This window comes from Mesoplodon mirus (genome assembly GCF_964341445.2).
Source record: "Mesoplodon mirus genome assembly, chromosome: 4".
Taxonomy (NCBI): domain Eukaryota; kingdom Metazoa; phylum Chordata; class Mammalia; order Artiodactyla; family Ziphiidae; genus Mesoplodon; species Mesoplodon mirus.
In genome coordinates this window covers 187,551,418-187,577,481 of record NC_138979.1, presented here as the reverse complement: position 1 = coordinate 187,577,481, position 26,064 = coordinate 187,551,418, and the positions used below count along the sequence as shown (strand labels likewise).

Here is a 26,064-nt window from a genome sequence, read left to right as displayed (position 1 = left end):
TTATCATCAGTATGGTTTCTGGAAGAAGTTATCAAAACGACACAAATAACGCCAATAACCGCTATCAATAATTTAAGCCGCAGTAAAACAAGAAGAAGAGCAGCAAGGAGGGTTCAGACCTTTCAGTGCAGGCACACGTTTTAAACTTCTGTTCTAAAAGTCAGTAGTGTAACCCATGGGGTTACACTGTTCAAAAGCTACTTGTATCACATACACAGTAAGTCCTCTCTATCTGTGGATTCAACCAACCTTGGATCAAAACATTCAGGAAAAAAAAAACATCCATGAAGTTCCAAAAATCAAAACCTGAACTTGCCATACATTGGCAATTATTTACATAGGGTTTACATTGTATTAGGTATTATAAGTGATCCAGAGATCCTCTGAAGTATATGGGTGGTGTGCACAGGTTATATGCCAATACGACACCATTTTATATAAGAGACTTGAGCTTCTGCAGATTTTGGTACCTGAGGGGGGTCTTGGAACCAAACTCCCACAGATACCGAGGGAGGGCCATATGTTCCTCTCACTTTGTGTGTGTCTTTTCTTCCTTTTTTTTTTAGTATTTATTTATTTGGCTGCATCAGGTCTTAGTTGAGGCACGTGGGGTCTTTCGCTGCGGCACGGGCTTCTCTCTAGTTGTGGCACACGGGCTCCAGGGCACGTGGGCTCAGTAGTTGTGGTGCGCAGGCTCTAGAGCCCATGGGCTTAGTTGCCCCGTGGCATGTGGGATCTTAGTTCCCCGACCAGGGATTGAACCCACATCCCCTGCATTGGAAGGAGGATTCTTAACCACTGGACCACCAGGGAAGTCCCTTGTGTGCGTTTTTTCAATTGAGGTACAATTGGTACATGACAGTATGTTAGTTGCAGGGGTACAACAGAATAATTCGGCGCTTGTATACACTCTGCACAGTAAGTCCACTTACCATCAGTCACCATGTATCTGACGCATTCACCCTTTCCGCCCCTCAGTCCCTGCTGTCGCCCTGTTTGCAACGTTCCCACAGAAGCCTGAGGAGTGCCCCCACAGCAACAATGTGCCGTATTTTGTTTCAGCCTGTGCCATAGTGTTTAATGAACTTTCTGCTTTGAGTAATCTGAAATTTAGGAAGAGCAGCAAAGACAGAACAGACGTTCCGTGCACCCCTCCCCGACGTGAGCGCCTTCCACCCACAGTCCATCTGTCACTACTGAGAGGCTGACCTGGGCACGTCACTATTAACTAGAGTCCAGGCTCCATGTGGATTTGACCACCTTTTCCACTCACGTCCTCTTTCTATCCCTGGACCCAATCCAGGGCACCACACTGCACCTGTTGTCACGTCTCCCCGGTCTCCTTTGGTCCAGGGCAGTTTCTTAGCCTTTTCCTGTTTTTTGAGACCTTGACAGTTCTGATTTCTGGTCAGGTATTTTGTGAGATGCCCCCTAGTCTGGGCTTATGTGACGTCTTTCTCATGATTAGGTTGGGGTGGTGAGTTCTGGGGAGAACCCCACAGAGGTGGGGGCCCTTCTCATCCCATCCCGTAAGGATGTGTGTGCCATCGCCAAGACGGATCACTGGTGATGCTGGCCTTGGCCACTTAGCTGAGGCAGCGTCTGCCAGGCTCAGTGGAAGCCAGTCACTGAGTCTAGTCCACTCTCAAAGCAGGGAGGAGGGAACAGGGGAGGTTTAAGCTCCACTTCCTGGGTACTGTTGGGAATTCTCCTGAGTGGAAGATTTGCCTCCTCTTCCCCATTTGTTTATCCAATCACTTGTTTACACCCTTCGGACACTGTGAGTTATAACCCAACACACCGTGATTTATTTGGTTGCTCTGTTCCAACCTTGGCCACTGGCCTCCCACGTCCCTGTGACAGGCTGCATACTTTTGTTTCTTGAGTGCTTCTTTTCTTCCTGGCTCTACAAGAAGCTCCAGGCTCATCCTGTGTTTCCTCTGCCCATTTCTCCAAGGAGCCCTGGTTCCTTTTACTGGAAAATCCTATCAGAAACCGCAATCTGGGCCCTGGGTTTGTTCATGGCTACTGGGGTGTCATCGTTTTTTGCGCTGAGAGAGCTAGGTTATCGGTGCATGCGTACGAAATCATGTATACACACGTAACTTACTTGCATGCAGTAAGTTAAACATGAATTCCTACTGAACCATGTCTCTCAGTCACCCTGCCCCACAGGGTGTGTTCTGGCCTTCCTTTCTAAGTGCATCTCTAAGTCTAGTAATAAGAAACCTGGCTCCTGCGTCCGTTTACTCTGTTGCTCAACCCCAGTAACACGCAGTTTCAGAATTAACTTGCACTCCATGAGAAACAACTTTACCAAGTAGAAGACAGTAGCCTTACCATTTCCAGTCAAAAATGTTTTCCAAAGCTCCTTTTCCCCTCACCCCCTTCAATGCAATTATCCCCCAAATCCTAGTCGGTGTTGGGGTGTGGGTGTGTGTGTGTGTGTGTGTGTGTGTGTGTGTGTGTGGACTGCATATATCAGAGTTCCACTCTTTCACGGGGCATGGACTATGTTTTTTTTTTAATATTTATTTTTTTACTTATTTGGTTGCATCAGGTCTTAGCTGCAGCAGGTGGACTCCTTAGTTGCGGCAGGCGAACTCTTAGCTGCGCATGCACGTGGGATCTAGTTCCCTGACCAGGGATCTAACCCGGGCCCCCTGCACTGGGAGCGTGGAGTCTTAACCACTACACCAACAGGGAAGCCCCAGACTATAGGATTTTTTGTATTTTTTTTAACATCTTTATTGGAGTACAATTGCTTTACAATGTTGTGTTAGTTTCTGCTGTATAACAAAGTGAATCAGCTATATAGATACATACAACCCTATATCCCCCCCTCTTGCATCTCCCTCCCACCCTCCCTATCCCACCCCTCTAGGTGGTCACAAGTCCCCGAGCTGATCTCCCTGTGCTATGCGGCTGCTTCCCACTAGCTAGCTATTTTACATTTGGTGGTGAGACTACGGGTTTGGACAAGCACGCAGAGCCATGCATCTGCCCCCGCAGCGCACACGGGGCAGCTCCTTCACTCTCCAGTCCCTGTGGTACCCTTTGTGGTCCATCACTCCTCCGCCCCCAGGAGCCACGAATCTGTTTTCCATCCCTATAGTCTGGCCTTTTCCAGAATGTCATATGAATAGAATCATACCATCCGTAGCCCCCGAGTCCTGGCTTCTCTCACTTAATAACATGCATTTAAGACTCACTCACGTTGTTGCATGAATCAACTGCTCACTCCTTTCTATTGCTGAAGAGTACTCCATCGTACGGCTCTGCCACAGTTTGTCCATTCCCCTGATGAAGGACATCTTGACTGCTTCGTTTTTAGCTATTATGAATGCTGCAATCCGTATTCACAAACAGGTCTTATGTGGATGTAAGTTTTCAAATCTCTTTGATAAATACTTAGAAGTAGGACTCTGGGGTCTTATGGTCGGTGTATGTTTCACTTTGAAGAACCTTATCCTCCACAAAACACTAGCCCACTCTGAGCTCCCACCAGCAGCAAGTGTTCCCGTTGCTCCACACCCTTGCCAGCACTGGGTATTTTCAGTTTTTTGGATTTTAGCCATTCTAATAGGTCTGCAGAGGTATGTCACTGAGATCTTAACTTGCATTTTCCTAATGACATATGATGTTGAACACCTTTTCACTGGTTTATTGCCATCCATATTTAATTTAGTTGCTTATTTTATTGAGTTTAAGAGTTCATTACACATTATGAATGAAAGTCCTTCCTTAGATACATATTTGCAAATATTTCCTCCTCGTGTGTAGCTTGTCTTTTCATCCTCTTAACAGGGTCTTCTGCAGAGCAGGTTTTAATTTGATAAAGTCCAAATTATCCATTTTTTCTTTCACAGATTATGCTTCGTTGCATCTACAAACTCATTGCCAAACCCAAGGTCATATAGATTTTCTCCTGTATTTACTTCTAGCAGTTTTACAGCTTCACATTTCACGACTAGGTCTATGATCTAAGGAGTACTTTTAAGCCCCAAAGCCCCTTTACATGAGAGAGCAGTCAAGTTCAATCAACAAAGCCACATGCCCCCTGGAGAAAGGACCAGCGCCCCTCCCCCACCCCCTCCTGCGCAGCTATGCCAACCTCAGCGACTCCATGGAACTTCTCGCACTCTGGAGGAATGCTTCCAAACTAGCTGTCCTGGAAGACCAGCTTTGTTTCTCATTTTGTAAAATGCAAGAGAACTGAGTTACTACAACAATGAAATACAAAAACAAAAGCATATAAAACATAAGCCCAAATTTTTCATTATTAAATTCAAAAGCTATAAAATAACTTTGTCACCCAAGTCTCTAAATGGTCAGCCTTAACTTGTGCACTGATCTGGTCCCAGACCAGAATAGGTACTTCCACTGCAGAGTCGAGTTTGCACCCAAGGGTCAGCCCAGCAAGCCCCCCACCGTGTGTGTGGAGAGGACCGAGTGGGGCAGGACTTTCCTCAGCCCCCAACAGGAACTAGCAAGGATGTCCAGCTGGTCCTGACTTGGGGTGAGGCCTGGGGAGACATGCATGGCAGTCTTGCTGCCTGCTGTTCAGTTCTACTGCCCAGGAAGGCTTACTGTGCCAGGAGGTACCTAGTGAGAAATTCAGAGAGCACCACCTGTCAGGAAGCTACTTCGCACAGAAAAGTAAAACAGGCAGGTCGAGGGAGAGCGAGCACCTCCAGGACCAGAGGTGTGCGCCTGCATTTTAAGCACGGCATCAGACACAGCTCCTGCTGCTAAACGGCTGTACCAGCACACCGAGAGCGCGACGTAGCTCCCACGCTATGATGACCTCGGCAGCCTTACCTCTATGACATCCTCCACGCTGAACTGCACGTCAAAAGCGAGCTCCATGTCATGCTCCGGCAGGAGAGCGGCCCCTGTAGTTGGATTCCACCCCAAACCACAGAGGACTCCAGTATAGCATTTGCCATCTCGATCAACTCTAAATGAACAGTTTTCAGAAAAGTTATTATTTCAGAGTTGTTAAGCCACTGGGTTTTTTGTTTTTGTTTTTTTTGAATGGGCAGCCTGAGTTTATTTTATACATATAGATAGTATATATGTATTTATTTATTTATTGAAGTATAGTTGATTTACAATATTGTGTTAGTTTCAGGTGTACAGCACAGCAATTTGGATATATATATGCATGTATGTGTATATCTTCCTCTTCAGACTCTTTTCCCTTATAGGTTATTAGAAAATATTGAGGGGCTTCCCTGGTGGCGCAGTGGTTAAGAATCCGGCTGCCAATGTAGGGGACACGGGTTCGAGCCCTGGTCCAGGAAGATCCCACATGCTGTGGAGCAACTAAGCCCGTGCACCACAACTACTGAGCCTGTGCTCTAGAGCCCGCGAGTCACAACTACTGAGGCTACATGCCACAACTACTGAAGCCCACGTGCCTAGAGCCCGTGCTCCACAACGAGAAGCCACTGTAATGAGCAGCCCACGCACTGCAACGAAGAGTAGCCCCCACTCGCCACAACTAGAGAAAGCCCACGCACAGCAATGAAGACCCAATGCAGCCAAAAAAAAAAAGCGAGCCCTGCTCATTGACACACTTCTCTTTACTAAAGCCTCTAGGAGTTCCTGTCTGATCTTGGCACAAAAGAGCCACAGCTGCAGTCTTACCTCGTGGTACCAACGCGAGTGGGACGGGCACGGTTTCCCACTGACAACCGTTGCCAGGAGACTTGGTGTCACAGCCACAGCCCATTAACAACAGGACGTCTATCAGCGTGGTGCTGATGCTGGGCCTCAACTCCACCTCCACTTTGATCCCTTTTGCCCCACTTCGAGTCACGCTCCTGTGTGAGGCTGCATGTCCTTGTCAGCTCTCTGAGCTTCTTTCTAAACTGAGTCTCAGTGTAGCTCCGCAAATAACCATAAAGCCTCCCTCAGTCACACTGAAGCGGGGGAGGCGCGGCCAGCCTCCAGACCTGCCAAGGACACTTTTCCATCAGCGCTTTCTCTCCAAAAGGAGGGAGGGGCCCCGTTTCTCCCACTGGGTTCACATCTTACCAAAGCCTGGGGATAAGACAAGGGAGCAGGCCATACCTGAGCTCCATGACGGGTGCGAACAGCATGCTGAGGAGCGCAGGAAGGCCGGGGATGTGCGGCATCAGCGAGGTCTCCCTCAGCAGCATGGCGGACCCTGCAGACAGTCACGGCCAAGGGCAGCACTGGGCACATTGTCACGAGTGTGACACCTTCCCTCCCCACAACTCCTCCTGGTCCTCAGGCCTCCCTCCCTGTGTTGAGTCTGTCCCCACAGATGTGCCCCAGCAGAGAAGTGCTCCCTGGTGTCGGTCCCCACAGCACCCCAAGAGGAACCCCTTATCCTAAGGCTCAAGCTTTGACCCCATTTGGGGACCCGTCCTGTCTGGTTACTCTGGCCTTTCCTTTCTCCTCCTTAGGCTATCGGGTTTGTCCCTGGGCCAAGCTCTTGGATTTTCTCTCCTTCGTGGTCAAGCACAATGGAATGAATGGATGATCAAGGAATCGATCCATGCATCCCTGCACAGTGGGAAAGGTGATGATGCTCCAGTTCTTAAGCTCCCACCAGCCAATGCTCTCAGGAAATAGTCTAAAACATGGCACACAGGCATGAGGCTGTTCACTGATTATAAGACAAACTGTGCTGGGAACTGGAGTCAAGGGCAAGAAGAGAAGAGCAACACCGCAGGGACAGCAGGCCTTCACTCACCAGTGGCGTTAACCGAAAGGGAAGCTGCAACCAGCATGCTCTGGTGGAGGTCCTCGGGGCTGTCGCTGATGACGACAGAGTTGACGCTCTCCTTCTCAATCCAAACGCACCTGAAACGAGAGCTGTTGGGAGACGGCTGCCCCTCCACCCGCGAGGCACTGAGTGACGCCAAACCCGCAAGGAACACATTTCAAAGCCAGTCCAGCACGCCAACACAGGCCCAACCAGTGCAATACACCACGGCCCAGTCTGCACTGAGCCTCCTCGCGCTGGAGTCCTGGGGCTGGTCCTCCACCCGCTTCGCCCTTCCGCTCCTCGTGTGACCCCAGCCACTCCCTGGACCCACGTGCTGACCTTGCCCAAACCTCTACCTGCACCCCAGACCTCTGTCCCGTAGCCACCCACCCCCTCCCGCCTCTTAGCAGAGCCCAGCAGGGCGCCCTCCACTCCTGCTCCTCCCCCATCACCAACTCTAATCAAGCACCGGCCTGTTGGGTCCACACCGAAAGCTCTCACAAAGCTGCCCGCTTCTGCACCTCCCGTCGTGGACTCGGCACGGTCCACGGCGGTCCTGCTCTGGAGCACAGTGTGAGCAGCCTCAGAGGTCTGCGCTGACCCGAGCATCCTTCATGCTGGGGCTCTGCACAGTTTGAAGTGCTCACAGAGCAATTGGACACCTTGTGAAAATGCAGGTTCGAAAGGTCTGGGTGGGGCTGAGCCCTGCATCTCTAACAAGCTCTTGGGGACGCATTTGCTGCTGGCCCTGGAGGAGACTTTGAGAAGCCAGGGTCTACCCTGTAGCCAAAGTGACTATTTAAAGTGCACACAGGGCTTCCCTGGTGGCGCAGTGGTTGAGAATCTGCCTGCCAATGCAGGGGACACGGGTTTGAGCCCTGGTCTGGGAAGATCCCACATGCTGCGGAACAACTAAGCCCATGAGCCACAATTACTGAGCCTGCGCATCTGGAGCCTGTGCTCCACAACAAGAGAGGCTGTGACAGTGAGAGGCTCATGCACCGCGATGAAGAGTAGCCCCTGCTCGCTGCAACTAGAGAAAGCCCTCACACAGAAACGAAGACCCAACACACCCAAAAATAAATAAATAAATAAATTTATTAAAAAATTTTTTAAAAATTAAAAATAAAGTGCACACAGTGAGGCTTCCCACATGGCTCGTGAGGCTCTGCAGCCCCCACACTTTCCCTCCACTTTCTCAGAGGTGACCCAAGGCCCATATGCCTGCTGCTGGGACCCTCCCCACCCAGCCCTTGCCCTGCCTGCCCTGACAGCTGGATTTCTCCTGGTCTAACTCCTCTGCAGGCTTCAGGTTTCAGGTTTCCCTGGAAAATCTCGACGGCCTTCCAACTGTGGACAGGGGCCCCTCTTAGATGCCTTTGTAATGTTCCATGGCCCCTAACAAGACCCTCATCAACCTATCTTGAAATAAGTGGCTTTCTCTGTCCTACCCTCTGCCCACTGGACCCATAATCTGGGGGAGGACACCGACTGTGTAGGTTCACTACTGTTCTCCCCAACTGCTCCCAGGACACAGGGGGCACTCACAGACCTGCTGAATGTATAACAATTACAGTAAGAACAGAAAAAACGAAGGCTTTGATGAAAGATACTCTAACAAGTCTTATACAGAATGGCTTTCACATAAGAGAGAACGGGAACCGCAGATTTGGAGCTAGTGGAGAAGCTGGAAGGAGTCAGAAAAAGTATCACATTCCTACAGGTTAGGTATAAAAAAGGTTAGTTTCTGATGAGCTCTGTAAAAAGAGGACGAGAGAAAAAAACTTCATGGGAAACTTAAGTTAATCATACCTGAACTTGGATACTCTGGTCAGACTATGACACTTCAGTTCATAAGGGTTAAAAGGCCCATGAAGTATTGCCTGTACACATAAAATATACAAGATGTTACCAGTAAGTAAAATGTCACTTCACATACATTTTAAAAATCCAAAAGCCAGATCATAGTTTAAAAAAAGAAAAAAGCTACACCTTCATCAGTCATAACATCTTCGAGGTTTAATGGGAGAAAAATGCCTTAAAGGAGGTATTTTTCTGGGATGCAACTGATTTCTTCCATGGTTTCGCTAACCTTCCTCTCTCTCTATATATAAATACATACACATACTTTGGTCAAAAAAGGAAACACTGCCAAATACTTCAGTGAAAGTATTCTTTTCATGGCAGCAGACTATTCCAGTTAAATAAGCAGGTCTATGACCACACAGCCAAAGCCTGGGGCAGTCTAAGAGTGAGTCCCTGTCGGCCCTCCTCCAAACGGGCCGAGCGACTAGAGGCCCTCCACGGGACGAAGCTAAGCCTGGATGCTGGTTCTCAAAAGCCCACACACCATGCTTCCCCTCGTTCTGATAGACAAGCACTGGTCGCTGTGACTGAAAAATGTTGCCTGCCGTCCGAATGCCTGGTTTTTGTTGCAAAATTCCTATACATCCTGGCTTCTCCTTCACCTCTTCGGAGCAGTCCCTCAGAGCTACCTGAGAGGCTGCCTCCCGGGCTTCAAGTCCTCAGAAAGTTTGCTGAATAAAACATAATCCTCAGCTTTCAGGCTGTGCATTTTTTTCACTCAACATCACCTTTGGAAAGGTTAGTTTTAAAAGAGAACTAGGGGCTTCCCTGGTGGCGCATTGGTTGAGAGTCCACCTGCCGATGCAGGGGACACGGGTTCGTGCCCCGGTGCGGGAGGATCCCACGTGCCGCAGAGCGGCTGGGCCCGTGAGCCATGGCCGCTGAGCCTGCGCATCCGGAGCCTGTGCTCTGCAACGGGAGAGGCCGCAGCGGTGAGAGGCCCGCGTACCGCAAACAAACAAACAAACAAACAAACAAAAAAACGGAATAAGTGTAGTATATAATCATTTCATCACAACTATTTAAAAAATAATAATAATAAAATAAAATAAATAAAATAAAAAAGAACTAGTCATGGGACTTCCCTGGTGGTCCACTGGCTAAGACTCTGCGCTCCCAATGCAGGGGGCCCAGGTTTGAGCCTGGTCAGGGAACTAGATCCCACATGCTGTAACTAAGACCCGGAACAGCTAGCTAGCTAAATAATTAATAAATAAATAAATACATAAATAAAATTTTTTTTGGAAGAAAAGAAGAACTAGTCAAAGCACTGCTCTATACTAAACCTTGGGTTTTGGTCTTATTAATATAGGCTCCATTGTGAGAAAAGTAACAGTTAAAAACCAGTAAAGAAGAACTTCCCTGGTGGCACAGTGATTAAGACTTCACCTGCCAATGCAGGGGACACAGGTTCGAGCCCTGGTCCGGGAAGACCCCACATGCCGCGGAGCAGCTAAGCCCGTGCACCACAACTACTGAGCCTGCGCTCTAGAGCCCGCGAGCCACAGCTACTGAAGCCCACGCACAACTACTGAAGCCCACGTGCCTAGAGCCTGTGCTCCTCAACGAGAGAAGCCACAGCAATGAGAAGCCCGCGCACCGCAACGAAGAGCAGCCCCCGCTCGCCGCAACTAGACATAGCCCGCGTGCAGCAACGAAAACCCAACACAGCCAAAAATAAATAATTAATTTAAAAAAAAACAGTAAAGAAAAAAACCATCATGACTACTAGCTACAATTCAGCTTATAAATGTAGAATGATTTTTTAAAATTTTAACTGTATTTTAAAATAACTCCTATAAATTACCTTGCAGTTTGGGTTACCCAGTTTATTGGAAGAAAAGCTCTCTAACAAAATCTGCATCAGATACTTTTCGTCGTCTTTCAAGGGGGATGGCACGGACATGTCTGTCGCATATTCTGCTGATTTGGAAAAGAGATCCTTGAGAACTTCATGGCTTTGCTGAACCAAATAAGAAAAGTTCATTTTGCTAAAAGGAAAACCAGTATTAAAAGCACTTTACTCCAAGCTAATCAAAGTATTTCATAGGCATGACCTTATTCTTAGGTGATCTTTAGATTATTAAGGTGTCAAAAGATAATTTTCTCAAGTACATTTTAAAATTCAAACAAAAGAAATAAAACAGAATGCATTAAAGGCTCAATTCATTAGCCTTTACTACCTTTCAGCCATCAGAGAACTGAAAAGAGTGAGAAAAAGAATTTTTTGTATACAAAATGTCAGTTTCATATTGGGAATATTACCAGGATCCCTGGAAGTGTTTTCCCACATGGAAACACAACCAGCTCTACAGTGACGTTTTCCTGCTTGTTTGTCCCTTGCCCAACTCAGCACCTCATCCCCAGCAGAAATTACAGAAGGAAAAACAAACCACCTTCAACATGAGCCTCAATGGGCATCTCAAACCTTCAGATCAAGAAAAATAGCTTCACAACTGATTTTGAAAGAAACAGTTGAAAGATATTTTGAAATGTTCAAAATACTTGAAACTAATATTTTATATAATTACTTTCCTTAGGGAGATAAATCTTGGAATCCATTTTTTTAAAAATCCCCAGAGAACATTTTCACATCTAATCTTCATTCCAGGAAAAAAAAAAAAACCAGCTCCATAATCAGAAACCAACAAGAACAGCACTTGACCACCGTAATTTGGTCTCAAAGAAACTAGAAGACATTTACGAGGGCACCACAGACCTTACCACACTGAACGCTGTCCAGCTCTTCACCCCCCAATATCCTGAGAGAGGAAAAGGGCCCCCCTTCTCTCTCACTCCCCCGCCCTCTGCACACACACACTCAGACACACACACACGCTCCTAAAAGGAGGACGGAAGCACACACCTTGGACTCATAGGGCTCCTCGGCCAGCTCGGCATAGCCCTCCTTGACGAGGACGTCTTGCACGTTGACGGCGTCGTGCAGCGTTGAGGAGAGGTAGGCGTCCACATGTAGGACGCCGTGCACCACGGAGAAGACCTTCACGAGGAGGGCACGGCCACTGACCAGCAAGGAGAAGCGCCGGCTGGCCCCGCTGCTCCAATGCTCGCCACCTACCAGACACCTCGCGGATGGGCGCATCTTGCAAATCTTAAACTCCAAAGCCTACGGGACAGAAGCGCACAGCTGAGCCAGTTTATAAATGTGCGAGACACTCATCCCAAATACCAGTGAACAGTGACCCTGGTGCAGGGATCCTCACCAGTGATCTCCTACCAATCCTACTGAAAACAGTTTCAGGGTAAGTGAGGATTTCATAGGTAGAAAACCTTGGTTTTCCTTTTCGACAACAAAACAAGTTTAGAATAACTTTTAGAAGTGCATGTGGGAAAGCATGAGAAATGACTGCTGAATTAAAACTTCTTTGTTCGCTAAGCGTGAAACCCTCCATGTATTTTCACTTGCTCCAAAATCAGTACTAGCAAAAGTGTGTACAGCAAATGTCTTTCCGGGAAGAGCAGACACCAAATTCAGAGAGCACGACAGGACGGGCGCCGGCCCCCTGGGCCTCGGCCCTGTGCATGAGCTGCGGGGCGGCCACATGACCCCAGAGCCCTCCTAGCTGTACGCTCCCACAGCACAGGAGCGACTCGACCTTACCTGAAAGGGAAGTTCAAGAAACTGACAGGGAATCTCCATTAAGACGTCCAGAGCTACGTGCGCTCTGTTTCCATAGTCTACAAAGAACACCTAGAGGATGAGGAATGTGCCTCAGTTAGTAGGGCCCAGGCAAACACTGTGTGCCACCAACCATGGCCACGTGACCATCCATCCCAGCTCTGTCATCACAGGATTCCTAGGGACTGGGGCTTAAATCCTCACATCACTGAGGGAAGTAACTTTTCTACCAGACCACTTCTCTAACTTTAATTATTTTATATTTAATTTCCACTTGAAATTAGAAAAGACTTTCTATCAACTGCTATAAGTCTGTTTCATTTCCCTTTCAGTGACTTGTTACAGAAAAACATACCTCAGCAGAATTTCCAGAAACATAAAGGATTTGTGCTCTAAAGTAGCTTTCTTTATCAAAATCAGCAAAAGGAGCCAGACAGACCAAGTCTGGATGTGGGTGAACGGGCAAGGGCACCAACTTCAGACGGCTGATTTCAGCAGAAAGCTTTTTCAGAATCTCTGAGCTTTTTTCATCAATCCTGTATCCCCAAAAGTGCCCCACTTCAACCACCTAAAAAGGAGGAGGAAGAGCAGAGATGAACTCTAGAAAGGATTTCTGTCAAGAGGCACAGACACTCAAACTGCAGCCCTGGCATACCACCCTACTGCATGTCACAAGCCAGATTCCCCGGTCCCTAAGTATTCTACGGGGGAGGGGGTGGCCGGGTTGAGTGAGGTGAGGAACGGTGTCTGGAGGCACAAGACTTGCGGGCACGCAAGCACTGTAGGCTCTGGGGTGCACGTGAGAACAGGGCTGTTCCATCCCCGACCAGAACCCAGGGCCCCCAGGTGCCCTCTGGGTGGCGAGGGCCGGGCGCGAGGTGAATGCACAGCCCCCTGGAAGAGCAGTGGGGGGACGGGAGAGTGGATGTCCTCGCCTGCTGCCGCTGCAAGACGGCCAGGGCCACACTGCTGGAGCTCTGCGGCCTCCTGGCGTCCAGGTTTCTATGGGAAGTCTCCCAGTGAAGGGTAACTACGGGTTTACCAGGACGCCCGATGCACTTCAACTGAAACTTCATTTTGCAGAAGTAAAGACTATGCCCCAGTGAATCATGGTGCCAGCGCTAGTTTCGTGGATGTACGTTGAATGACACAAGCAAATAGCACTACTGCCGGTGAACCGTTTTACATATATCCTGTCGCCAAAACCGACTGTAAAATGCACTAACGTTTTAAAAATTAAAGTCTGACTCTAGAATGAATGTTTGTGTTATAGCCACATTTCAGTTCAGCAAGTGAGAGTAATTCAAGCTCACCTAGATTTGCTACAGGTAACCCTTAAACAAGGCAGGTTTGCTCTGCGAGGGTCCGCTTACCCGGATACTTTTCAACAGTAAAGACTACAGGACTGCATGGTCCGTGGTTGGTCGAATCTGAGGATGCAGCGGGACCACGGATACGGAGGGCCGACAGTGAGTTACCCATGGATTAGCCCCACATTGTTCAAGGTCCAGTGTAGATGACCAAGGTACACAGGCTGTGGGTGAGTGTCTCTATACATCCACTATCTCATGTATACGACACGACAATTCTAGATTAAGAAGACAGAAAAGCTCTAATGATTGGATCACACCATTCTTACCTCTGTAACATCAATTGTTAAGAGGAGATCTGTAATCATCTGGGATCTGTCTAACGTGTTAAATGAGACTTGCACACGATCAACTGTCTGCTTCTGGAAGTCCACATTCACCCTATTTAACACAATTTATTTTAAAAGGCAATAGAAGTATTACCAAGAAAACATGTTTACATATATGAAGTTACTGCTTGAACTATTCCACTGTTTCTATAAGAAAAGAACATTTAATAAAATACCTAAAGCCAGAGATGATGAAGTCGATCTTATCTGAAATGTGAGTTTCTGATGGCTTCCTGAGCTGCCCTGGGGGAGGGTGTGTACCCCAGTAGTTACATACTACCCTTCAGGAATATATTCTAAAGGTCAAGACTGTTACGGAATATCTACTTTTAAGGATATAAATTCTAAATCTAGGACCTGCAATGTTTCCTAACTTGTGGTTTCAGAGGTGAGTGACTCTGACTTTTAGAAAACTACAAGAATCCAAAGCCTATTTAAGGTTGTTAGGAAACACATACATGATTGTCTAATAAACCTAAGAATTATCATTCATCCAGTGAAGCAATAATATAATAAATGCTAAAATTCCAGGAGATGAAATATAAATTGATACAAAGTTTCCTTTCCTAATAATTTTATTCTTAAATGAAGAGGAAGAATTATAAGAGATCTGATCCACCTCTCTTCCCAATTTTCCAACCCATTTATTAAATAAGAGTGACTCAGGCTAAGTTACCCAGCAGGACAGGCCTACTCCACGTTATTACAGACTGAACCCACTCAACTCCCAAACTCGCAGAATCAAACCATCCCACACTGGATGAAACTCGATAGAACATACTTCCCTACCTCATCAATTCCTCAAATCCCTGTCAAATTCCTCATGGGGTTAAAAAGATTACAAATAAGAAAAGATGCAAGAGAATTCCTATATACAGCACTGTGTGAATATGACTGAAAGGCAAAGTAATCTGTCAGAAACACTGAAGGGCGATTTAATTTGGTCCAAGAGAAGCCAGCCTGCGAACTGCACGGCAGCTGCCTGGGGGCCGAGCAGACCCGTGCAGGCAGCCCGGCCCCCGGACCCTGCTCAACAGGGACAGGTGGCCTGTGCTGGCAAGCGGCGGGCTGCTCCCAACTGCGCCTGCATCTTGTCCCACTGCTGGTTCTGCTAAGGGCAAGGGAGACTCTCCTCTGCTTAGGAAGAGAAAGGCAGTTACTGTAAGGAGGAAGAAAGGAAACTCACATTAGGGTCAATCCCTTCGATTTAAACTGAAAATGACACAAATGGTCCTACCCAATCCTCCAAACAGCCTTGTACAATAGGTATCATAGCTATTAAACAGATGAAAACACTGAGGTTCAGAGAGGTCAAGCAATGTGCCCAAGCACACACAGCTGGGAGATGATGAAACCAGGCTGCCATGCCAGTGCTTTTAGTGTGAACTTCAGCAAGGTTAAACAGTTGTTTAAAATTAATATTGAGAATGTGAAAGCAGGTGGACAGAGTTGTGCCCGCCTCCCTTCTGAAGATACCTTGTATTCCTGAGCTTGGAAACAGCCCCTCCTTGCACCTTCCCTTCAATCTCCTCTGCAGAATGAACATTGAGTTCAAGGGAAACTTTCAGCTGAGACATCTTAGTGGCCATATACACGGCAGGAAGAGTTTTAAACCTCTCTGTTGGATTGCGTGAAAACTCCACAAAGGCTCTGTTCCACAAATGTAAATAAAAAAATAAGTTTACGAGGCATGTTAATTTCTCTCAAGTTTAGATAGAGATTTTCAGTAACACCTCTCTTCAAAATACCAGCAACTCTTCCTTCTATAATTAATCAAGAAGACGTATTTAAGGGAAAATTATGCACTTAAGAGAAATAAAAGTTACAATGACATACCACTAAATTAAAACCAAGTATCATCCTTATGTATTACTCAGTATAATGCAGAATAAAGATTAAGTTCAAAAGGAATTTTCGGCTAAGAAATCTTAATTCTCATCATTAGAACAAAGTGACAGATTCGGGTTTTTGTTTTCTTCTATTTTATTGTAAAGTAAAAATCAGACAGAGAGAAGCACACAACTGAGTAGTTCAGTGATCTTTCTGATCTCCCTCCGAAAAACCATTCAGTTTATCACCCAGTAATGTTGAGGCACGCCCCACCTTACAACCCACCCACATCACAGTGTCCTATTATCACATCCCTCCTTCTGGGGGAATAAGAATCAAACATGCAGTAAGGGGACTTCCCTGGTGGCGCAGTGGTTAAGAATCTGCCTGCCAATGCAGGGGACACGGGTTCGAGCCCTGGTCCGGGAAGATTCCACATGCCGCGGAGCAACTAAGCCCATGCACCACAACTACTGAGCCTGCGCTCTAGGGCTCGTGTGCCACAACTACTGAGCCTGTGTGCCACAACTACTGAAACCCGCACACCTAGAGCCCGTGCTCCGCAACAGGAGAGGCCACGGCAATGGGAAGCCCACGCACCACAATGAAGAGTAGCCCGCGCTCACTGCAACTAGAGAAAGCCTGCGTGCAGCAACGAAGACCCAACACAGCCAAAAAATAATTAATTTAAAAAAAAAACATGCAGTAAGGGTGCCTGCCAGACACTTCCTGGTAAAAAGGAAAAAATCTTCAGGTTTACATTTGTTTGTATATGTATGTCAAAATCTCCCGGAGCAAAACATCATACTCGGAAAAATAGACTTATGACTGCTTCAACTACTGTCATGGAAATGTGTGATTTTGGGTGACCTGGAAGGACCCTGAGCTGATGAAGAGCGGCCTGTCGCGTCCCAACCCGTCCCGTCCTCTGGCCTCTCTGCAGCCTCCTGTCTCCACTGCACTGTCCCCCCGCCCTCGGCTCCCTTACAACCCTCCTCCACCGACCCTGCGTGAGCTCACAAGTGAGCACGTGCAGTCTCCTCCTGTCCTCAGCTCCCTTTATTCACTTCCATTTCTGCCATCTTTCTCTAGAAGGAGCCTAAGTCTCTCCTTAGAAATAATTTCTTTCAAATACTCTAGAGCACATTTCCAAGACTCTCGTCTTCCCTGAGTATTTTCAACTCAACACGTGGAGAGAGCCAAACCCGTGATATTCCCCGCGCCCCACTCAGCCCCCAGCCCTGCCTTCCTGTCCACTCCCCCAGGCTGAAGTCCTGGCCCTCGCTGGCTCCTCTCTCGTCTTGGTCCTCCACAGGCCATCAACAGCCGAAGCGAAGAGCTCTTCCCTCCCATCCGCTGCCTCCTTTTCATGTCAAAAGTCACCTCGGCTTGGACGACTGCCAAGCTTATGCTGGATGGCTTCTTCTCCTCCTCACCACTCCCCAATTAAGTTCTACAAAACACAGTTCTCGTCAGAACACCCAGGGCTCTCTAAATACCCACTACTGACGTTCATACTCGTCAGCTGGCTACAAATACCATACTAAAGGCAGCACCTGATGCCCACTCTTCAGACTCAATCTGACACAAAACCAGCTCCCGGCAAGAGGGCTCTGGCTGTGCCTGGCACACACCCTACGCTTTCCCAAACCACAGCTCCGCTCACACTGGGCTCCTGCCCCACCTGCCAGGGCTGCCTCCCCTCCAGGCCCCTCCAACTCCTCCAGAGGAAGGCCCAGGTGAATGTCACTGCTCCTACTCTGAGCCTCAGATACGATACCTTCTTCCAACCCCCCAGGCCTCTCCTAGGACACTTCACGATGGGCAAACATCTGTGGAACTGATTTTACTCTCCATGCACACCACTAATTTGAAAATGTCTTACAGGAGGAAACTGTGCGCCCATGTACGACGTGTGCTCCAGTGCCCTTGGTCCTGCACAGAGCAGGTCCTGCTGGATCCCAAGGGGGAGGACAGTCTTGACTCAGTAACTATTTTATGTCATTCTCTGCCTTTAATATTTGATGCACAGAACTGGTATAACCAGAAGAACACTGTTACATCCCCAAGTAATTGGTATGACATTGGTATTATGACTAAACACCAGAAATCTGAGGAATCGAGTAAAATATAATTAGAATACCTACAGAGATAACCCTGACAGAAAGAAGAAGAAATGAACACCAAATGCAATCCAGCAGTAAGGATTAAGGAAAGAGCCCGCTGCAAGCTTAGTGAGAGCCCAGACGGCACCATCCAAATCAGTCCAAAGAGCACCCACGCACATAGAACTGGAGTCTCAGTAAGGCAAGTGGACTTTCCGTATTCAAGAAAGATGGTTTAGCTACACGAATCCAACTTTAAGTAAGTCATTTTGTATGTGATTAAGAATTTGACTGCTAATTTATATTAGAATATTTAAGAAAACTTGAGACACTAAGTTTAATTAAATCTGTAATGGTTGTTAGAAGCACCTAGAAAGACTTTACTTATTAGGGTTATATATTTGCCATGTGAGGCATTTACATGCTTACAAAGAAAATCAATATATTAATCACAGGAATGGAACCTAAAATGTGTGAGGCAATTAATCCAAAATTTAAGCAGAATGAATAGGCTCAACTTGAGTTATTGGACATTAATCAAAGAAAAACTAAAAGTATTTCTTATCTACTAGATTTACAAAGCTTTGTAAATTAAATAAAATGTGTAGGACGGGCCTCCCTGGTGGCGCAGTGGTTGAGAGTCCGCCTGCCGATGCAGGGGATACGGGTTCGTGTCCCGGTCTGGGAGGATCCCATATGCCGCGGAGCGGCTGGGCCCGTGAGCCATGGCCGCTGGGCCTGCGCGTCCGGAGCCTGTGCTCCGCAACGGGAGAGGCCACAACAGTGAGAGGCCCGCATACCGCAAAAAGAAAGAAAAAAAAAAAAAAAATGTGTAGGACACGAGAAAATTTTTTCCAATTTTTTTTTTTTTTTTTTTTTTTTTTTTTTTTTTTTGCGGTACGCAGGCCTCTCAGTGTTGTGGCCTCTCCCGTTGTGGAGCACAGGCTCCGGACGCGCAGGCCCAGCGGCCATGGCTCACGGGCCCAGCTGCTCCGCGGCATGTGGGATCCTCCCGGATCGGGGCACGAACCCGTGTCCCCTGCATCGGCAGGCGGACTCTCAATCACTGCACCACCAGGGAAGCTCCCAATTTTAAAAATTAAAAATCAATTTAAAAACCGTAATAGCCTTTTCTGTGCATAAGCATTCTCTCTTGGAAATGAAAACTCAAAGTGACACTCCAAAACACACCACTTATTCCTTATCTGCAATTAAAATAGGCCAAATGTAACTGAGTTTTGCAATATCTGTCTTCCAAAAATATTTAGGACATGTAAGTTCTAAATAACTATAAGCAGATAAACTCTCCTGCAGGCATCTCTGGCGGCCGGCGACTTACTGTGAAATCTCGGACGGCCACGCCCGAGTGCAGGGCACTCCCAGAGCGCCAGCCCTGGACCTCATCGCGCTACTGAACCTTCTCGGCACCAGACATCCTTTAGGAGGAACGTGGTTGAAAGAGAAGATAAATTGCTCCTGACAACAAGATAAACCACAGCTGTGCTTTAAGAGCTGTGTCCTCAGCAGCCCGTCTGACGACCCATTTCCACATGCCCCGAAGTTGAAGGAATCAGCCCCTGTAAACATAAAATCTCGTGGTTCTTTCATAATTGCGGTGGATTACAAAAATACACTACTTACTTTGCACCATCAAACACGATGGATCTGACTTGGCCGCACTGTCTAAAGAGAGACTGCAGTTGTTTATAGTAGAGAAATCCATAGGGAGGAACGTGCTTCAGCTGTAAAACACCACACTGCATTAACAGGAGCAAACACAGAGCTCACGGTCATAATGTTCACAAAAACAGAGCACGCTGTCTTTAAGCACAAGACGTAGACCCGACAGCAGGGTATTTAAGGACTAATGACTTCTAAATTATAAGTTTTAATAATACATGTTAAACAGAGGCTAATTCTTCCCCTGTTAAAAGAGTCCAAAAGTCTGATACAGAAAAGTTAAGACTTATTTTTCATTTTTACCTTAAAATAACCAAGCTGACTAAATACATCTTTTTAAAACATAGTATTTCTATATAGGCAACAGCAGGAACTTAAACGTTAAAGGGAAATGCACCACTTGGTGGAGGAGGGGGTGCGTCCTCGCCCCGCAGGCTGCACTAACAGGAAAGGAGCTGCAGCAACCCCTCCCTCTCCGAGCGCTTTCTCCCTCCCATCAGGGCAATCTGTGTTCCGAGCTCCGGCGCGAAACTGGGAGTCCCCTGCCCTGTGACCTGCTTATCTCAGGGCCCAGCACAGCTCCATGAGAGGCAGTGGGTGGCTGAAAAGCAAGGGCTGGGGACTCAGGTCTGAGCTCAAGTCCTGGCTTGTCAGGGTTCTGCAGGCAAAAAGTTATGGAGCCACCCTAGGACCCAACAGCCACATCACTAATTAAGGGGGACAATAAGTCCTCGACTCAGAGAAGAATGAGTAACAAGCACTCGACAAAGGCCCTCTCAGATGATAAGCGCTACGGAAACACCAGCCACACTTAGTTTTTGTAACACATACAGCAGGTAACTTTTTGGCCCCCAGAGTGCAAGGTGAACAGGCTGCCTGGTGGCTGAAGGAGGCAAGCACAGCCCACGTCTGAGGAAGTGTGCTGTGGGGTCCCTCCCCTGGTGCACAGGGCAGGAGGGAGCACCACCAAGGCGTGAGAGGAAGCCAACCAGAAGGGCTTGGTCCACCATGACGGTCTCAGTACGAACAGAGGCCCAGCCACACTTCCTCGAGAGCAATAAGGAGCCAATGACCGCCCCTTCAGGTAAAACCCGCCCCCAGGTACAAACTGCATCTCAGCTGCCTCTGGTCCCCAGTGTGAGCACCAGCTCCGCTCCAGCGCTCTGCAGAGACCCTCTCCCTCGTGAACTCTTCCTTCTTCAGTAACAGTGTGATGGAAACAAGAGGAGTAAGAGCTGGCAATGACGGCGTGTTTACTTTAGGCCAGGAACTCTGCAAGCGCTCTCTACCCCCTTTTTATTAGACACAGGCCGGTCATGGAACCCAGGGTCCGCTAAAAGCCCGATTCCCAAATGCTTTATTCCAGTTGCCTACCCTGAAGTGATCCTGTGCTCAGGTTTAAACAAAGGGTCCACAAATGTTGATCTGATAGTCAGTGCCTGGGACTGACCATCAGATGTGCCCAAAGCTCATGTTAAACACTAATTTCCAGGCCACACTTTCTACTTCAGATTCTGTGCCACAGGGCCTCAAATCTGAATTTCAAAATAAACAAACACTCTATAGGTGATTCTATGAAGCATGAATGGGGATCAGAGTTTAAATCACAGTACAAAGGTGCCAACCAAATAACTCTTTACTTTGTGTAAAATGAAGTTGTCAATTAACTAAATGTTCTTAAATTTATGGAGAAGCATCTTAAATCCTTCAAAATGGGACATCAGCAGTCAAGGTTAGCCATGAATACCTAACTCTGCAAGGCTTTCTTTTTTTTTTTTTTACGGCTTTCTTTTTTAAGGCTAGGTCTGCAAAACAGGAAGCGAGACTGAGGAACTAGTGGATGCATGTGAAAAAGTCAGACAAACCATGAAATTCACTTTAGGGGAAAAAAATCCACTTAGTACTTATAAAAAAATAGAGGCAAGTGGGGAAATAAAATGTTCCGTGTTCGCCACATTGGAATGAAGCTCATCTGAAAACTGAGCACCCGGCCTCCACCCGAGAGAAGGCTGCCAATCTCTCCACCTACCACAATGGTTGTCTTTGGGTCTTTGCCCGCCAGCTCCCTCACTGCCATCTCTTCGTCGGGGTGCCCAAAAGTAAAGTAATTTGGATAAAAAGCACCTGCCAATACAACCTGGAAGAGAAACTTATTTTCATGAAGTAACAGCATTATTTTATCATTTTATCTCACCAATATACTAATCTCATCCCAGAATATCATCTACAATATAAAAGATGAGCTTAATGTTTAAAAAAAAAAAAAAAAAACACTGGACCTTTAAACCAATCAAGCAGAAAGTCACAATTCTGGTTACTTCCCCAAAACCAAAACACTTTCTACATGGTCTTTCCTCCAAGGAGCCTGAGTACTTCTCAGAATGAGGTTTAGAAAACAGTGGTGAGTTGAACAAGGATACAAATGATTGAACACACAGAGCCCCGGGGGTTAGCCAACTTTTTCTACATTTTCCCTGACTTACTTACTTCTGTGGGTCAAGCCCTTTCCCAAATGTTTAGATAAAATTACAATTAAGACACTTAGATTTAGAGCAGCAGGCTTGCATCCAATATTCACTTCTAAAAGCATGCTACGAAGAGTCCCTTCTTCAATAAAAATATACCATATGAAACATAAACCCATGGAAGACTCTCTCCTAAACTTCAAGTAATTTTACATCCAGAGAAACAGTCCATTTCCCAGCATCCCCCAGTTTACAGGATCCACCTAGAACCCAATTCTGTATGCATCAGCCAACACACTGACACATACAAGAAGTACTCCTCCTCTGAGTCCCTACATCAGAAGCACTGGCCAACTTTCTAGGACACACTTCCCTCTACACAATGCCTAGAAGGTTCCATCCAACAAGCTAATTTGATCATGGCCTCCAAAGTTAAAATAATTTTTCAGTGCAAGGGAAGAGCCACATAATAATATTAAGAGCATTTTTACTTTCTTAAAAGCCAAAACAAAAGGATCTCTCCAGAAGCAGTAATAATATTTAGCAGTCTTTAGAAACACTACTCCAGAGATTAGAAATGGGTCTGGATCATCAACTCAATGACATGGAAAACCTAAACTAGGTAAGACCAGAGTTTTCCCTGGTGCCCAAACACAGTACGAACACCATGGACCTAAAATCTCCTGTGAGGCATGATTTGTATCAGAAAGTGGAACTAGGGCTTCCCTGCTGGCGCAGTGGTTAAGAATCCGCCTGCCAGTGCAGGGGACACCGGTTCGAGCCCTGGTCCGGGAAGATCCCACATGCCGCGAAGCAACTAAGCCCGTGCGCCACAACTACTGAGCCTGCGCTCTAGAGTCCACGTGCCTAGAGCCCGTGCTCCACAACAAGAGGAGCCACTGCAATGAGAAGCCCGCGCACTGCAACGAAGAGTAGCCCCCGCTCGCCGCAACTAGAGAAAGCCGTGCACAGCAACGAAGACCCAACGCAGCCAAAAATAAATTAATTAAATAAATTTTTTTAAAAAGCCGTCAGATTTCTAATTAATAACTGTAAGCTTTCCAAATCATTAAAAAAAAAAAAAGGAGGAAATAAGCACTTGTCAAAACCACAAGACCTAATAAGCAGAAAGAACCAGGAAGAGACATCCAGGAAACTCCAGAGTACCTGCAGGATGAATCGTTGCTTATATGTATACTCTTGGTCCATGACAGGCCGCCGGGAATCAACATACATGTTGAACTGTGAGATTCTAGTCTTCAATTCTTCATATAATTCAGCCACCTAAGAAAAACACATTGGGAGATGATGTCTCCAAGTGATTATATTATTCAGAATAGCGAAGGCACTAGAAAAGTAGTACATAATGGGGAAAGCATTAGTATGTCTATGGGATGAAACACTGCAGCTATTAAGAACCATATTATTAGGACTTCCCTGGTGGCACGGTGGTTAAGAATCCGCCTGCCAGTGCAGGGGACACGGGTTCGAGCCCTGGTCTGGGAAGATCCCACATGCTGTGGAGCAAATAAGCCCGTGTGCCACAACTACTGAGCCTGCAAGCAGCAACTACTGAGCCCACGCACCACATCTACTGAAGCCCACATGCTCTAGAGCCCGTGCTCCGCAACAAGAGAAGCCACCGCAATGAGAGGCCCGTGCACTGCAACGAAGACCCAATGCAGCCAAAAAATAAATGAAAAAATTTAAAAACTCATTTAAAGAACCATCTTATTAAAGATTAATTAATAAAGAATGGAAAGGATGCTCAATACAATATTAACAGAAAATACCAGGATACAAAGCTGTATATGCTTTATGATCCCAGTTTATAAGCAGACACGCGCACACACAGGAAACCACTGCAAATGCACAAACACAGTCATCTACAGGTGTCAGAGGAACAGGAGAGCATGATCACAGCCTTTGTTTTAAGTCCTTTAAACACTTCCGAAACCTCTGCCATAAACGTATACTTCTTTTGTGATTCAAAACAAGCAAAGAGGGGACTTCCCTGGTGGCGCAGTGATTAAGAATCTCCCTGCCATCTCAGGAGACGTGGGTTCGAGCCCTGGTCCGGGAAGATCCCACATGCCACGGAGCAACTAAGCCCGTGCGCCACATCTACTGAGCCTGCGCTCTAGAGCCCGCGTGCCACAACTACTGAGCCCGCGCACCTAGAGCCTGAGCTCCGCAACAAGAGAAGCCACCTCAATGAAGAGTAGCCCCCGCTCACCGCAACTAGAGGAAGCCCGCACACAGCAACAAAGACCCAATGCAGACAAAAATAAATAAATAAAAAATAATTTTATTTTAAAAAAAATCTTCTGTAAGGCTGTAGTATTGATACATACAACTTCTCTAATTACAAATCAACTAAAAATTATGCAAGTCACTTTCTCTGATCAAAATGCAATAAAAAACAAAAATATTAACAAAAAAACAAGATACCTAAAAATATTTCTACCTGGAAACTCAAATATTCTTCTAAAAACTCTGAATCAAGGAGGAAACGAACACTAAAATAAGTTACAGACAGGGATAACAGTGAGATCCCTACATGTCACAAATCAATGAGATGTGCCCCAAACTGTACTCATAAGAAAATTCACAGCTTTAAATACCTTTAATTAGAAAGATTGAAAGTATTAATAAATTAAATTCTCATCTCAGTAAGCCTAAAAACGTAAACCAATAGACACAGAAAAACTAAATTAATGGAAAAAATTAAAAATCAATCCTTTGAAATCCTCCACCTTTCCCCTTCCCTCAAAACACCTGCACAGTAAAACTAACAAATCAAACCAAGAGTAAGTTCTCTGAAAATAAAAATAAAACAGATTGTCTTGCAAACTGTGCAATAAAGGATTAAGTCAGCAGGCCCGGTTGTCCACACCCTGGACATTCCAAAGAAAGGTTTGGCTCCTGGCAGCTCACCTCCAGGCCCTTGGAATATCCTGCCTTGTAAGAGTGACTTTGTTTACCTGAGGCCTTGGACACAACAAACAGTTCATGGTAGCAATGTGACTTCTGTATGGTGGGGACATACAGTATCAGTAACCTCTGGAGAGGTTAAAAACTAAGGAAGTTAAGGTCAGCCAAGGGCACCCCACCCTTATGTAACCAACCCTCAATAAAACCTTGGACGCCAAGGCTCGGGACAGCCTCCCTGGCTTGCAGTACTTCACGCGGGATGTCACACATCGTGCTGCCCAGAAGACTGCACCGGGAGAGGACGGCTGCAAGCCGGCACCTGGTCTCTCCTGGCTCCTCCCACCCGCCTCTTACCTTTGCTGACCTTAATCTGTGTCCTTCAGCTGCAGTCAACTGTAACCGTGAATGGAACACATAAGTTCTACCAAAGCTGGAAACGAGGATGTACTTCTTGGATACTCTCTGCTACCCTGGGTATTGCTGGTACTTGATAAACATTTGATAAGTCATCTTTACTTGCATTCAAAGAATTTATAACTTACCTCTCTAATTCTCTTGATTTGAATGTAATTTAACCGTCCCCAGTCAAGTTCATCCTTTAAATACATAAAAGGATAATATTCAATATTAATGTAACAAATGAGAGCTAATTTGGCTACTGTAATACATATATCTCAGCTAAAAGTATATACCAAAAAGAATATATACCAACAAGAAAAATAATATGGCTGACTCTGTAAAAGGTGCCTTTCACGAGTAACTCATGTAGTTATTTTAAGGATACATCTAGGCATGGCAAATTTAAACACACAGACCTATCAACAATCTTTTGAACCTAGTCAATTTAGAAGGAGAAGAACAACATGCAACCACGCCCACCCAAAAAAATGAAGGCTAACAGGTTGGTTTTTTCAAGCCCATTTTCTAAAACTTTGCTGAAAACAGCAGAAGGAAAAGCTTTGGGTTTCTTAGTTTTGAGCCAACATGCCGAGGCACGTCCCACAGGTATTTAGTACTGGCAGCTAAGAGGCTCCTGACACAGGAAGGGTCACTACTACCCAGGGGTGGGCGACAGGCAGCGCGGCTGCCTCTGGGAAGTGACT

General features: G+C 46.5%; 1 protein-coding gene across 1 annotated transcript in view; it reads right to left on the bottom strand.

Annotated features, from left to right (window-relative positions):
* The window catches only part of TDRD9 (tudor domain containing 9), a gene marked incomplete at its 5' end in the record, with an annotated part of 109,976 nt that overhangs the window by 9,331 nt on the left and 74,581 nt on the right, over nt 1-26,064 (bottom strand). The window contains 14 exons of the mRNA XM_082619783.1: nt 4,822-4,960; nt 6,079-6,175; nt 6,728-6,837; nt 8,555-8,625; nt 10,416-10,571; nt 11,475-11,735; nt 12,231-12,320; nt 12,604-12,816; nt 13,888-13,999; nt 15,424-15,597; nt 19,524-19,624; nt 21,592-21,699; nt 23,195-23,311; nt 25,504-25,557. Coding sequence (XP_082475909.1) covers nt 4,822-4,960; nt 6,079-6,175; nt 6,728-6,837; nt 8,555-8,625; nt 10,416-10,571; nt 11,475-11,735; nt 12,231-12,320; nt 12,604-12,816; nt 13,888-13,999; nt 15,424-15,597; nt 19,524-19,624; nt 21,592-21,699; nt 23,195-23,311; nt 25,504-25,557 — 1,803 coding nt within the window. The remainder of the gene's footprint in view (nt 1-4,821; nt 4,961-6,078; nt 6,176-6,727; nt 6,838-8,554; nt 8,626-10,415; nt 10,572-11,474; nt 11,736-12,230; nt 12,321-12,603; nt 12,817-13,887; nt 14,000-15,423; nt 15,598-19,523; nt 19,625-21,591; nt 21,700-23,194; nt 23,312-25,503; nt 25,558-26,064) is intronic.